The sequence below is a fragment of the Chelonia mydas genome, chromosome 9 (assembly GCF_015237465.2).
Source record: "Chelonia mydas isolate rCheMyd1 chromosome 9, rCheMyd1.pri.v2, whole genome shotgun sequence".
In the NCBI taxonomy this organism is placed as follows: domain Eukaryota; kingdom Metazoa; phylum Chordata; order Testudines; family Cheloniidae; genus Chelonia; species Chelonia mydas.
In genome coordinates, this window is record NC_057855.1 from 44,588,459 (window position 1) to 44,604,105 (window position 15,647).

General features: G+C 43.8%; 1 protein-coding gene across 6 annotated transcripts in view; it reads left to right on the forward strand.

The window, feature by feature from the left end:
* The window catches only part of ARHGEF4 (Rho guanine nucleotide exchange factor 4), a 328,802-nt gene that overhangs the window by 162,031 nt on the left and 151,124 nt on the right, over positions 1 to 15,647 (forward strand). For 5 of the 6 annotated variants that reach the window (XM_043523021.1, XM_043523017.1, XM_043523019.1 and 2 more), the window contains one exon: positions 1,394 to 1,523. In XM_043523021.1, coding sequence (XP_043378956.1) covers positions 1,394 to 1,523 — 130 coding nt within the window. Of the gene's footprint in view, positions 1 to 1,393; positions 1,524 to 14,013; positions 14,369 to 15,647 lie in introns of those variants that run through there. The other variant, XM_043523022.1, reaches the window with a different exon arrangement.

Sequence of the window (15,647 nt, forward strand, 5' to 3'; positions counted from 1 at the left end):
CAGTAATGGTAGTGGGCTGGGGGCTTGCCATACCCATGAGACCAACCCTTGCTGGCCTGCTGCTGTCACATTAATTTAATTTACACTTGCAGTCACTAATAGTCTACCCAGTGAGCAGCAGCGAGAGACACGAGATGGAGAAGTAATGAAAATGAAGTAGAAAAAAATATGCAGTGAAAGCAAACTTAGCTTGTGCTACAGTAACTCCAGCGTTTGGTGTCTTTGATCACACTGTATATTGTGCTAAGATCTTGGATGATCTATAATGTGATAGGGTTTAACTTTCATCAGTTTGTAGCATGGTACATGTCATCTGTGTTCCCTGATGAATTAGTAGAGGGATACTCAGTTTGCAGGATTCCTTTGGCTCCTTAGTGGACCGAGTATTCTGGCTCCAGCAGGTCATTTCCATGTCCTATTGATCCAAAGGGCTGCTTGTTCAATCTCATGAGATCTACCTATGCTATCTCATACTGAGTTCAGCATACTTTCATCGCAAATCATGATGGCCGGGTCCTCCAGGTCTGTTTCCTCCCCACCTATTGAATTGCTTAGCTTTAGTGTGAATTCTACTGGGAAGAAAGGACCCATTCTAAGACTAATACGGCTCAATCTACCATATCCCGTTTCGATTACCAACTTCAAGTTGACAGCTGGTAGTTCCTATTTCAAGGTAGTGGGGGATGAGTTGGGAAGAACATGTCTTGCTATGGAAAAAGTTACAAAAAAAATAAAGTTTTTCTTGCAATAGCAATAAACAAAGCAAATGAACATTCCTTTCAGGATTTTTTGCTGGGGGAGGTGGTTTGGCAGGTGAAAACTGCCTTTTCTCTTGGTGAATGTCCCTCTTCCATTTTTATCCATGGAGAAAGCTGCTTTCACTGGCAAAACTGGCTCTGATTAATTTTTATTGGGTAAAAATGTCATGGGATGAATTAGTCCATATTTGGGACTAATATATTAGTCCATCTATTGCTCAGTTTTCAAAAGAAATCTCTTGTCTTTTTTCTTCTTCTTCCTTCACAAGGTGTTTAACAGAAGGGAAATAATTTCATGTGTTTCTAGGGCAAAATAGATGCTAGTTAAGAATGACAGGGTACCTATTAACATGGTGACTATACCTGTGCAAGATGTCGTCATGGCTCAGTTAACCTTTCCTTCTGTCCCTTGCAGCTCTGTCCTCTCCATTACTGTTTAAATCTCCATTTTAAAGAAAAGGCTCTTTTTGATGGGACAGACCCATCTCCCTAACTATAAATCACCTGATCCTGAAAATCCTTACCTTACTTACACTAGCAGTCACTACAGCTGGAAGGAAATGTTTCAGGATGAAGCCCATAATTCTGGGTACCTAAGCTTAATGTCTCCTTTGTTTTCCTTTTCTTTCTTGCAGGCTAGAATGAGTCTGTCCATCACTTCTCCAGTTGCCTTTGAGATTCTTCCCCTGAAGTTGCATCCATTTTCCCAGAGCACCCCAACGGGCTTAGACTGCGTGGGCTGGAAACGGCGTATCTCATTTCCTGGTGTGTATGCTGCGTCCTTCTTACTTTGACAACTATTGTGCAAGAATTAATTTCTGTTTCATTGAATACAGACACTGTATAGTATCGGCAATATCGTCCAATTCTGTTATAGTGATGTCTGTGCCTTTACAGTTCACATACCTCAGGCTAAAGCTGTGCAGTTAAGTCTCTTTCTGCAGGTGGCTACTACTACCAGCATATTACAGATGGAGAAAGTGAGGCATAGACAGGTGAAGTCTGGGTTGCACAGGAAGTTAGTGGCAATAGAACCCAGATCCCCTGGCTCACAGTCCACTTTTCTAAATACTAGACAACAGTGTCTCCTTCTCTCATTCAGTTCCTTAGATTGCGGGCTCAGCATTGTTTAAACTCACTAGAGAATCCAGCCCCTCACAAAGAGTATTATGGAATAGAAGGGTGTGGCTACATTGCAATACAACTCCTGCAGCTGGCCTGGGTCAGCTGACTTGGGCTCAGGCTACCGGGCTGTAAAATTGTGGTGTAGACATTCAGGCCTGGGCTGGAGCCTGGGCTCTGGGACCCTGCGAGAGGGAAGGGTCTGAGAGCCTAAATGTCTACACCACAATTTTACAGCCCTGTGCCCGAGCCTTGTGAGCCCAAGTCAGCCGACACGGGACAGCTGTGGGTGTTTACTTGCAGTGTAGACATACCCTAAGGGCCACAGTGAAGGGAGTGGTTGATAATAGTTTTCTTTGCTTTACTGTGCCTCATTTAGTATAACTCACTATAGCTATGTAGATCCTGTCAGTGGACTTGAAAGTTTGAATGCATCCTCAGTACTTACAGCCCGTGTAGCAATAACAATGCAACCAAATGTCATCTTTCATGGTATAAGCTAATCACCGTGGGGGGCAGGATGGATTTGTTTCTCCATCTACACATTGCAAAGTTGATTAGGTGCATCTTGCAAGCTTTGCATCAGGTGCTGGATGTGGCTGAAGGCAGGATACTTGAATGAATGGTCTGATGCAGTGTAATAAATCCTACTTTTCTTCATCAATGCGTTCTCTGTGCTCACTCAACTAACTAAGGACACGTCTCAGTAACTCTCCCAGTGCATCTTGGGAATGAGTATTATGTCTGTGAGTGAAGAAGAGGTTTAGGGGAAAGAGGATGCTCCTAATACTTGACACAAACACAGAAGTTCTCTCTCTTAGGTAGTTCAGTGGCCCTGGTTTTTGTAGTATCTGAGCACCCGACAATCGTTGTTAACTTTATCCTCACAACACCCTTGTGAAATAGGGATTCCCCATCTATCTCCATTGTATAGATGGGGAACTGAGGCACTAAGACCAAGGGACCTGCCCAAGGTTGACCCAGGAAAGCTGGAGCAGGACAGGTAATTGAACCCAGGTTAAACCTGGGTGCCAGGCTAGTGCCCTAACTAGAGGACCATCCTTCCTCTCAATTTTGAGGCTTGTACTTGGCCACACCAGCACATTATACCCTTCCAGAGCTTCAGGCCCTGCATTCTGGTGGCTGCAGTGTACCCGTGATGGCTTGCGCTGAGAGACTGAGAAACCCTGAAGAAAACGTCTCTGACTCAGGTGCTCCTGTCTACTTAGTCAGGAGGAGATAACCAAAAAGATATGGATGGAGAGGAAAGGGGGCCTGATGCAGCAGCTCCACTGTGAAATCTTTCCATCCTGGAGAGATTCCAGAGCTGTTGCCTGCCACCCTACTCCAGACATTGCTGGGGCTCTTTGGCTTTCGGGTGGGAATGGAGCAACACTGGGATATGGAAGGGTTTGGAGCCCCTCTAGGTGGCCTGGTCTATCTTAACGTTGTAGATTTCGGAGCAGAAATCTGCACAAGAGATTGCCACATGCAACATTAACTTCCCTCTGTGATTCCCCCCAGCTTGCAGAAGGGGAGTAGTGCGTAGCCATGAGGGTAATGGTGAGGTGCAGCACAGCTCCTAACTGAGCCTTGCTGCCGGAGGAGAGAGGACTGCAGAGGGCAGTGCAGAGGAGAGTCCAGCAATGGGGGTTGCCTTAGGATTCTGATACTTGCGCTGTGCTCTCCCAGAGGATCTGCACGGTTTGTCAGCCATGCCATCTCTGCATGGCTGCAAACCCCTCCGATGTGACATTGACTCCAGAAGGGTGAACCTTACAGAGTTGTTAACTGCATTGAGTCCTCCCTGTGGGGTTTCTGTGGGAGGGAAGCATCGGGACTTGTTTGAGTTATTTCTCCCGCAGCGTGGAGCAAAAGAATACACTTTGTCCCCGATTCGTTGTAAGCATCCCTCATTGCAAGTCACATTGTAAGTGCAAAGTGTGAACCTGCAACTGATAGAAATAGATCAATAGTAATAATGTATGGCAAGACTTGGGTGGTGAAAGGGGATGTTCTACTGTCACACGGGAACTCCAGCTAGCTCAAGATGATCTCACCTAAATTGCAGGTTTAATTAGGTTCCAACAAACATAACAGAGTCTCTGCCTCATGCTAGCTGGAGATAATTGGGGTAGGTACAATAAGATTCTCTAAATTGCTAAGTAGGCACTAAAACAGCTAAATGAGCCTTGAGGACTAGATGTCTCCAGTATTTAAGAGATCACATTAAAGAAGGATATGTGCTGTATTTTTATGTGGAATATGCATGAGATCAGATGTCTACTTAATTTCCAGTTACTTGAATTTTTTTAAAATTCAAATGCAAGCCTCACACTTTATTAACCAGGGCAAAGTATCCCTGCCAGGTTCTTGTGTTCTCCAGATAACCATATCTGCAGAAAGATAAGCTGATAACTGTAGCAGTTTCAGAGTGGGATGAAGAAAGAACATTATGTAGAAGATTTTCAAAGGCACAGTTGGTAGCTAGGCACCCAACTCCTATTTACAGTCAGTGGGAATTGGACGCAGAAATGCCATTTGTGCTTTTGAAAATCTCCCCTGTGATTTCAGCAATATAGTCACCTGCTCACCTTAACTGATCACTCTTGTTATAGTGGGTATGGCAACATCCATTTTTTCATGTTCTCTGTGTATATCTATCTATCTTCCTACTGTATTTTCCACTGCATGCATCCGATGAAGTGGGTTTTAGCCCACGAAAGCTTATGCTCAAATAAATTTGTTAGTCTCTAAGGTGCCCCAAGTACTCCTCATTCTTTTTGCTGATACAGACTAACATGGCTACCACTCTGAAACCTATATACTGGGTATACAGATTTTAATCCTTATCAGGATGACCGACATCTGCACTAATCATCTACGTAAGCAGAGTATTAGGAACAGTTGGTTTAAAAATTGTTTGCTTTATAGTGGTTAATAAAATTCAAACACAGAGGCTGCAGATTAGCCCTAGAGACCAGAAAACAAACTATTTCTTATCGCAATGTCACCCCCTTCCTCCTTTGCTCTGCCAACAATGATGGCATTGATTGCCGGCCTGTGTGCTATTCCCACAAGCACCTTTGTGATTTCTCCCCTGCTGCCCCTTAGGCTTGGGAAGAACTCCCCAACACAATTCACAAAGCTACTGCCTTAGCCTGTTTCAAATCCCTACCTTTACTGAGATGTCTACAGATCACAGGAGCCACCTGTGACTACTGACTATAACTATAACTCTGTTACCTTGTCTTGCCTCCATCCTGAGTGTTGGTTTATTCACCAGTTGCATATTGTTTAAATCTTAGGCTCTGATTGTGACCATTCTGGAGCTTGTCTGTGTTGTGCCTAGTCAAATAAAGACCTAATCCCTGTTTGGGATCCTTTAGGCACTGCCACAATAGAAATGAATAATACTGATGTTCTGTGCGCAGTTGGCTCAGAGAACTTGAAATTCATAGTAGCCCCCAGTGGGGGTTATTTATATTGAAATAGTAGCAACTTTATTTATTTATTTATTTATTTATTTTTTTAAGTAAAATGAAAAGTGAATTTGGAGTGACCAATAGGTGGTGCCCTGGGTTTTTAGAAAACACTTCCCTAGCAAAACGGACAATTAAAGTTGCATCTTCTGGGAGGCACAGAATATTCTGAGATCAGCAGTGAATACGAGTGAATGTTTAATGTTATGACCTACACATGAACCTCAGGAATTCTGCTTGAAGCTGCAGCAAACTGGAATGAAATGCCACAACGAAACCTTTTCATATTAACAAAATCCTCTGGAGAGAGAGAAAGAGAGACGCTTTTCCTAGCGTTGCCATCTCAGTGATCAGCTACTAGTAGGGCTTCATGTAAAAGGGGTGTGTGTGTGTGTGTGTGTGTGTATGTTTGTGTTTGCTTGCCCATTTTCATCCTGGTATGATGTTTCTCTGAAGCCATTTGACTGGGCAATGCTCCAGGCTCGCTGGTGAATCTTAAGATCAAAAACATCTCGGATGCGGCTACAGTATAAAAATATGTACATTTCATTTCTTACACAGCTCTGGTTGTTTAATTGCTGCCCTGGACAGAGCTGTGGGTTATTTATAACAAAATCGAATATGACCATTTACCAGATCTTTTTAATATCATTTAATAGTTATTCTTGACTCTAAAGTTTTAATAGCTTCTGTATTAATAATCATTTAATTCATGGAAAGCTACTGTGTACACTGATGCAAAGAAAATGAAGGCCCCCTGCGGTTGTGTTGTGTGTGGCCACGTGGTGGATTTTGGTAAAATCCCCACTTCCAGAATCTGCTCCGTGCGTCAGGTTGGGCAGGGGGCACTACAGAGGCTTCTGTGAGTTTGGAAATTTCCTAGAACTTCCCTCCAGTCCTCCTTGTATGGCAGGATGATGGCCATGATGCATGGCATTCATTGAGGGTGCTTGATTAATGCAGGAAAAATTGTGTGATCTTCATCCATGCTTCTGTTGCTTGTACTAGGACAAGAGGATGCTGTGCATGGTCTTCTAACAATTTAGAAGGTGAGAGACCAGCTACTCCCAACTAAGACATGGCAACTTTGCCAGAGAGGAGTGGAGTGGAGGAGGTCGTGACCTATAATGCCATAACCAAGTTTCTGGTTAGTTGAAGACCTCTTCCAAGCAGTCTTTGATATTGTTGACCATGAGGCAATGTTTTGCCTGCCTGCCATTCATGTCTGGGATAAACGAGATGCAATAGTTTGATTCCTTTCTCTTAGAGACTCCGGAGGTTGGGGTCGGACAGTTAACTGCATGTTCCAACTTGTAAAGTTCTGCAAAGTTCCAGTCTGTCACCCCTTGGTTCAATGAGGCCACTAGGGAAGCTTATGTGAGACTATTAGGTGGAGGAGATGCAGCTCTAACTACTTTTTACTAAAAATCAGTGGCTTGTGTATTGTTTTCCCTATGTGCGGTGGAGTCTGAATGAACATATGTGTGTTGAGCCTGAGTCCAGACAAGTGTAGGGTGATACTGGTAAGTGGTTGTGCTCTGCAAAGGTTATTGAGGGAGATAGGACCATGGTTTGTCAAGGAGATTTGCAATCTGAAGTGGAACTCCTGGCTGCTCTGGGAATCTAAGGTGGCATTGGTTGCTACACTAAGTGCTTTTGCCATTAGCGTTTAGTTAGATGGTTATGACCTTTCCTCTCCAGTTGATGCTTGGCAACAGTTACCTGTGCTGCTGTAACTGGACTACTGCAGTGTAGCACAGGTGATGGTACATTTGAAAAAAACAAACTGGGAGCTTCGGTGAGTGCAGTACATGGATGTCCACCTGCTTAGCAAAGTCGACCATAGGGCATATAACACAACTCTTCTCCAGTGGCTCTACTGGCTTCCTACCCATTACCTGCTGCAATTCCAGGTATTGACTTTGATCTATGAAACCTTTATGTTTTGGGCCCTATATTCCTGAGAAACTGTGTCTCAGTATGCTGACTCAGAGGACAAGATCAACTTGTCTAGAGACTGGGAGCAAAATTCAGGTTCTGATCCTAGTTGCAAACATCCTAGATCCACAAACAGTTTGCAGATCTGGGATGAGATTAGTTGAAAAGTACATTCCCCTCCCTGTCAGCTGGCCCATCTCTCCCTCCCTCCTTCAAAGCACCAGGACCGAACCCCAGCATTATTGTTGCTCTCTTCAGGTGGGCCAGTTGCCTCTCGCCTTGCCAGCACCTCCCAGTTTTGAGGCTGAGTACTCTCTCCCAAACTTTCAGGGCGTATTATGTGAATTGTCCTCCCATCATTTGGCTTCTGGGGTGGCATCCTGGCATAGCCCACTGTGCACACACAAACTGCTGGAGTCTTTGGGGTGGTCCAGGAAAATACCTGCCTCATTCCATTATAGGGTGAGAGAAGAAAGGAAACATTTCTTCTACCATTACACCTGGCTCACCACAGGAATATTGACGCTGCACAAGGCTTAATGTATTCTCTAATATCTGCACACTGGGCATTATGGGAGTCTATGATGCTAGCAGTTTCCTAAAGTAGAAAAGGGAGTGTTTTCCCATCTCCCACTTCAGTGTGTGAGTACAAGGGACGACAAGGAACACCGCTTTTCCTCTCATCAAGACTCTGTTGGCTTGGAGAGAGCAGCCCAAGCCTGGTTTCTAGAAGATGTGAAGAAGCAGCTGCTTGGCACCCTCTGAAGGTCCCAAAGAGGGGCTGCTGGGCCCAGTACAAAGACGGGAAGGAGGGCTGGTCACTGACCTCCTAGAAGAGAGCAATGGTGAGATTTTGGGGGGCCATGGTTTGAAGAATGGATGGATAAGAGCATTAGGAGAGTCCTGAGGGGATGGCTTTGTATACTGATGGTTTTGGTCCAAGGAAACCTGTTAGGGGTTGTTCCACTGCCAGACTGTCATGAAACGTTTGGATGATGTAGTCCAGGTCAATCAAAATCAACAGAGTTTGCTCTCTCCTCATGGGGTGAATGTAGACAGGTGGAATGTCAGATCAAAAGGCCACCATTGAAACCAAAGTAAATGTTTTATAAAAGGATGCATCTTATGCCACACTTGCTGTGAATAATAAAACAGGGCTGTGTCTAAAACCAAGTGTTGGAACTCAGTGTGAACAAAACAAAACATAATGGCAGCTGGAGAGTTCCTACCCGAGGAATGGTCTAAGGACTTTCTGAAGTAACGTGTTACCGCAGTGGCTGGCATTGCCTTGCCTCTCTAGGCAAATGAAACATCCCTCATGTTCTCGGGAACAGCAGACAGCAGCCTTCAATTTGAAAACCTCTTTCAGCTAACCAAGACAAGAAGGATATCATCTACGCTGTTTGATAAGGGCCTGTCACACTGGGAAAATTTCCTCCTAAATTCAAACTGGCTCTGCTAAACCAGTTTTAAAACTGGTCATGGTTGAAGTGTAGACCTGATTTAGGGGAATAGGATCACCAGTTCATACCTCTTAAGCCTGGTCTACACTATTTCTCCAGCAAGTTTTAACGCTGGCCCAGCTGAACCAATTTTAAAACCAGGTTGATTTTTTTGGAAATTTCCTCCATGTAGACCAGCCTTAAGAGCCAAAGGATATTTAACTTAACTGCCCTCTGACAACCCAAGAGATGAACTAAAGAATGGTGCCTCTGGGTACGCTTCAGCTGCTCACCAGGGTGCACTGCAGCATCAGTACTGACGCTGGAATGAGCCTGGAGCTCGCTCCCTTCTTACCAGTGGTGAGAGAACTACCTGACATTGCTCTGGCCATGGCACCTGGGAAACCTGGCCCATTTTTATTTTTGTATAAGCCCCATGTAAAGTGAGTTTTTACATCTACATTAAATAGACACACAGAGAGCAGTGTCAATGGAAGCAAAGTTAGGGATTCGCTTAGTGAGATGATCTGCTTGGGGTACAGGAAAGTGTTTTTTCAGCAGAGAGACTGTTTGTTTACTCAGCATCCTGTGGCTGACTCATCCTGGTTTCCCAGCTCTGGATAGGCTGTTATGCTCACACTGGGCAACAGTTAATATGAAGATGTTTGACAACTGCTGGAGAAATCTATTCAAGGGGGGAAATAATAGCTTAATAAGAGGTCTTCATCATATTTTATAAATATTTAGCAGTCTTGTAGTTTAGCTAAATAACAAGATGGGCTGTTTTACTTACATAGTTTTTTGTCCTTTTTCTTCTTGAAGGGCAAAGTGGTTATGAAACCGACATTATAGAACAAAAAAAGTGTGTGTGTAGGAGGGGTGTGCACGTGTGTGTGTGTGTTCTCACTCGCACACCTTAAAAGCTAGTGCTGTACCTTGAAATGTCAATTCCTTCCTCTCTTAACCATGGAGAGAGTATTATAGAGTTTAGATGGTTGGAAGCTAATTGCAATGTCATCTTTATTTTGCACTCTGTCTATAAATCATAGAAAGATTAAATGGATTTAAGATTGACATACTGCGTCTAATCTTAACCACCGGTGTTTGCTCTGGCAATGTGTACTCTCTCAAAGATTGCCACATGTATCCTATATTGAAAGCTGTGCTAGCTGGTTCCCAGTGTGAAACATTACTGTGTACCTGTGTATAAGAGAGGGTTTAAATAGGAACGTGTGCACTACCTACCTAGGGAAAAATGTTTTTGTATATCCACAAAACCTTTTTTATCCATTTTTTTTATGGGAAAGTGAAAGCAAATTCTATAAAACTATAAACGGCTCTGTAGACAATCCATTTGCCTCCCTCCCCCAAATTAGCCATCTTCAAACACAAAAGACTAGAATAGGTAAACACAGCGGATATTTGATTAAGGTCTCCTGGACAAAGATTGCCTTCTTGTTATGTGTGGTACGGCATCTAGCACAAAAGGACCCTCATTTGTGACTGGAGTCCATAGGCCCTGCTACAATACAGATAATACTCTATCCCATCTTTGCGCTCCCCCAAAACTCTCAGAATAAAACCAATCCAAAGAAAAAGTTTCTGCCAGAAATGTGTTAGTAGATGGCATCTCTGCAAGGTGGGATGGGGTTCCTGAGTGGGATTTCTGCAGCCATGCTTTATAGTATTTATATATTCCTTACATTGTATTAAAATGTGCCTATCCCCTGACACCATGAGGTCACTATTTTATTATTACTATTACAATAGCACCTACAGGTTCCACCTGAGATTAGGGACCCATTGCGATAGGGGTTGTACAAACACATTGTAAGAGTCCCTAGCAGCTTTCAGGTTAAATAGAAAAGACAAGCAAAGGGTGGGAGGGTAAACAAAGGCGCACAGAGAGAATGATTTACAGTGGATCAGTGGCAGAGGTGGGAGTAAAATCTAGGTCTCCTCATTCCACATCAAGTGTCCTCCTAGACCACACTGCCTCTCTGATTCACTCTAGTTATACTTAATGTGTGTAACCCCACTATTGATATTTGTTCTTGTTATATGTCCCCATCAATCAATGCTTCTTTTAGTGTGTGTTATAATATGAGCAGTTCTGGTTAGATTTGACTGGACAGCAAAGAGGAAGTAGTTCTTTTTCAGTCAACCTGAGGATGCAGGGACATTTCTATATTGAGAGACACAGTAGGGTCCATGTATTCAAATATGATGAAACCACAGGTGTCTTTCATTTTTCTATATTTAAAAGATAATTTAATGGAACTCCCTCATCCCCAATGGAAAGGGAACATTATTATTGCTGCTACTCCAAGTGCTGCTTATTATAAAGACATAGTGGTCTGTTCAAGGACAAGCTGTCTGAATGGCTGGACATTGTTAAGTGCTTTGTCATAACCAGAGGTGTTTTACAAGAGGTTTTCCATTTGAGAAAGCATCAGTGGAATAGAACTCTATCCCAGGAAAATATTCTCCTGCCCCACTACTGAGGCAAACCCAAAGTGATTTCTATGTCAAAGCAGGAGAAAGTGATTGTGGGATAACATCTTTATTTCCCTTTGATAGAATTATTAAAGCCAAAAATGTAAAACCCTGGTACCTAAAGTTAGGGTCCTAGATCTCTATTTAGGAATCTCAATAATAATGGCTTAATCTTCTAAGGAGCTACCATTAATTTCAATGGGATTTGTCAGCACCTTTGAAAATCAAATTACGCTGATTAAACCTAAATATGGTTTTAGGAGAATTTAGGAAAATCTTGACGTAAACATTGATTACTTTATCTGATGGATGTTGATATTGTAGAGTAACCTGCTGGATTTTGACTGGCTTAGAGCTGATCTGTTGTGTGCTTCAGCTAATCAGAGCCCAGATCAGCTTTATCCATAAATTCATTGTTCTGACTTTCCTTTATCACTTTCAGAGATCCTCACCATCGTTTTGCTTTTTCATACACAAAGGCCAAAATGTGTGTATTTTAGTCCGTGTATCTTATGTTGGATTAAGAGAACAATGAATGGAGAACAAACATAAAGTCTTATGAGAGAACACTATGTTCACACTGTAACATTCTGCTTCTGAACAGAGGCACAAAATGGCAGCTCACAGACTCCTCAGAGAAAATAAAGGCATAGATTATATAGCTGCATAGACCATCATTATGACAGATATCTTTTCTGAGAAAGAAGGATGAAATGACGAAAGGCTAGCCTCTCCAAAAATTTGGAGCAACCAAAGAAAAGTCTGCCTCTAGAGAACCATCCAAGGTTTTACACAGAGCCTGGTACATGCTGGACCAGGACCCTAGGAGGAACACCAAAGGGGAAAGGGCAAAAATAATCACACTAAAGAGTTGTTTTCATCCTTATGGCCTGTTATAAACAGTAACTAATTCTCATAGACCCAGTGAGGGGGGTAAACGTTATCCCCATTTTTCAGGTAGGGAAATGAAGGTGAAATGTCTAATCCAAGGCCAGAAAGGCAGGTGGTATCAGGGGTGGGATTTTGAACTCTGGGATTCCTGGATCCAATGCCTGTTCTCAGACCACCAGACAATACCTCTTTTTAAAATGTCTTTCCTCGGCAGGGATTACATGTGAACAGTTAGAAAACTTTGTTTAAGGTTTGCTGAACCAAATCCCCAGATTTCATCCTAGTCTAATAAAAACCCTAGAAAAAGGGCATTTTTAAAGACGTATCCGTCTGCCCTACTAATGCAAGCATGATGGGGTGGCTGTCACAGCTGACCCATCTGGTTGAAGGCTTGTCTTTTTTGTTTTACTACAGGGGCCCTTGCCACTTCAGAGCTCTGCCCAGGGTGACTGATATGTCTGTTACTAATGTCAGCCACGAAGCTCTACATATGAGAGAGATGTGCCTCCATCTCTCTGCGTGTTACGGGAAATGGGAAGCATTAAACTAACAGGCAATTTCCCTGAACATCCCCTCCAGAAATATCTTACTATCGGTGGCAATACAGAGCTGAGGGGCAAGATCTCAAGTTCCAGTGGTGTAAATCTGGAGCAACTCCATTCACTGCAGGAGCCATAGTGCCTGAGGCTCCCTCAGCTGCCACTAGTGCCTGGAATCTTGTGGGTAGAGGAAGGAGGCAGCCGACTGTGGGCCTGATTCTGGTCTTACACCTGTGTAAACTAGGAATAACTTCACTGAAGTCGATCAGGTTCCACTGATGTGAAATAGTTGGAGGTAATGGGATAGTCAGGCTATCTGTCTGCAATAATGTACCTTCCTTTGACTGGTAGGCTTGAGAATTTCAGAACCCTCAGCACAGCTCTCATGGGCTGACCTGGCCCTATGAAAATACTCGTGATACACCTTAAAGGGTGCCGGTTTTGCTAACTGTGAGTTCCCTCCTTTTTACATAAACAAAAAATGTGAAATCCTCATTTCTCACCGGTGTGAGCAGTTTTGCACAATCTCTGCTACAGTGCAAACCGTGTGCTCACTGCTGGCTTATTTTTAAAAGTGTTTGACAAAACTGCAGCCTCAAGGCAGGATTTTTGATGGGTGTGGCAAGGAGAGGCTGGTCTGGAAGTGTCCCTTTGCACTGGAACCTGTGCCATGCTTCAAAGCTCTTGTGGACAGAACAGTTGTTGCTCCATCTTCCAGGAAAATGGCATCCCTGCAGATCACCTCTTCTTTCCATGCTATCGACATACTCTGGCACTTGGAAGCTAATGAGAATATTTTAATTAACTAAGACAAGGGAGTCAATCATTCAATTTAACTTGGGTCTTCTGCAAGCAATCACATAACTGAACTGAGAGACTGTCCCAGTTCTATAGTATGGGAGCGGATGATATATGATATTATTCAAAGCTCACGTGCTCGCAGCAGCAGCCTCACTGAATCCCAATCTTCTGTTCCAGCTTTAAGCATTTATTTTTCATTTTCAATTCTTGTTCTAAGTACTTAAAATAGTTTTTAATAGCAACAGCAGCAGCAGCAGCCAGTACTGACCATGATTAGTTTGCATGTTAAGTCCTTTCTGAGTGTTCTCGGGGGAAGCAGATAACACAAGGTCTTTCTTGCTTGGGCCGTTTAAAGATGTATGAATTCTGCTGTCCCCATTTGTGGTTTAATCTGACAGTTCTGTGGAATTGGAAACGAAGATCTCTGTCCCGCCCTGGGTTTTTTAACGCATCGAGACCAGCTTTAGTACAAAACTGCTTCAGGAAACTGCAGCTGAGAGCTTTTCAGCTGCCACAGAGGGAGCCTCCTTAGTGGACCCCTATGATGTCAGGTTGCATCGTGCAGCCGACTAGCAGGGAAGGGGCTAGGAATGCAGCTCAGCCCTTAGACAGCAGTACCAGGTACCACTGCCCTGAGTGCAGCCACAGAGTGCTCAGCCTCTTTCCTCCTCCAGCCCAGCAGAGCCCTTGGCTCTCACTTTTACCTGTCTGCATGAGGACCCAGCAATGCCCCAGCGAGTCCAGTGGGGCACACAGTGGAGAAAATTGCAGTAGCAGTGGAAGCTCTGGGCTCTCTCCGGGTTCAGATTCGGACAGCAGCGGGGTAGTGTGTGGTGGTGGTGGGATGAGAGGCGTACTGTCAAGATACTGGAGTCTGGAGAGTCTCCATTCAGCTACAGGTAAGAGAAACTCTTTTATTGCTACGTGATATTGCACTGACCTTGAGAAACAAAATCAGACCATCTGGGGAAATTCCATAAGTTGGAAGTGGGCTGCGTGGTCTCTTAGTTGTAAGTGAAATGACAGAGAACCCGGGAACACTTCTTGGATCAGGTAGCAAGAAATGGGTTCTTAAAGGCTGCAGAAACATCGCTTAGACTCTCACCAACTCAAAGCTATCCTTTCCCTTTGGAATGGCCTTTCTCTTTGCACTATTAATATACAGAGCTAGTCTCCAGTGCGGTCATTTTTCTGTTTAAATGACGGTGTGGAGTGTATCTCCTCTTTTATAAAATGCCCAGATAAGAGGGACTGCAAGGTTTGCATTCTAGCACACCGAGGCTAGGGAAAGCAAGGCATTTGAGCTGACTGTACAAGTTGTGCATCTATTTTCTCGACTCGTGGGTCAATTCTCTGTGTTCTCAGGATTTTTCAGGGATGTTCACTCCTGCCTGCATATGTAATTCTCCTTGTTTGGTCACTGTCATGTGTGTTTAGGGTCTGGACACATGAGTTGTGAGCCTGGGAAGAAGACTGTCATTCCTGGCTGACAGTTTAGCAGGGAGACCGCAGCAGAGATCGCCCAGCTGTTCGTTTCTTCTCACATTTGTTGCCTGACTGTTGCAGGCTGGGGAGATTTTTAGCAGGGCTGCAGCAAACTAGTTTCTTCCTTAAGCCAGTTCAGACAAGTGTCTCCAAGCATGTCAGCTGACTGCCATTTTCCAGGCAGCATTGCTCTGTGCTACCAGCCAGAGGCGTGCCTAGGTAGAAATTTTAGCTGTGGTGGTATATCTTGCCTTAGGTGTGTATACTGTTAGTTCATGAAGGGCCTTGTAAAAGCGTCACTCTGCTGTAAACGGCATGCTGTTCAATATAATCTTTTTATCGCTGAACAGAGCATGGCTGCACCTGCACTGCCCTGTCTGAGGCCCTTGAGCATTTGCCCCCTCAGGTTTCTTCTTTGGGAAGAGCACTCAGAACGGATCAGATTAAATCAACAGGTGTGAATCGCTCCTAGCACTGGGATGATACTTTTATTTTTAATTTCAAAGGGTTTTCTATACACATTCATTTGTGGTACAGCCGTGCGTGCGGCACAGGGCTGTTTTGTGGGCACCACATGCATCTAACAGGAAATACAGAGGTGAGTGAGGCACGGAGTCAAAGTTTGAGGACTCTGAGGGAGAAAAAAATCTAGTTTCATCATTATGTTCTTGATGTAATAGTTTAAGAGAAGCG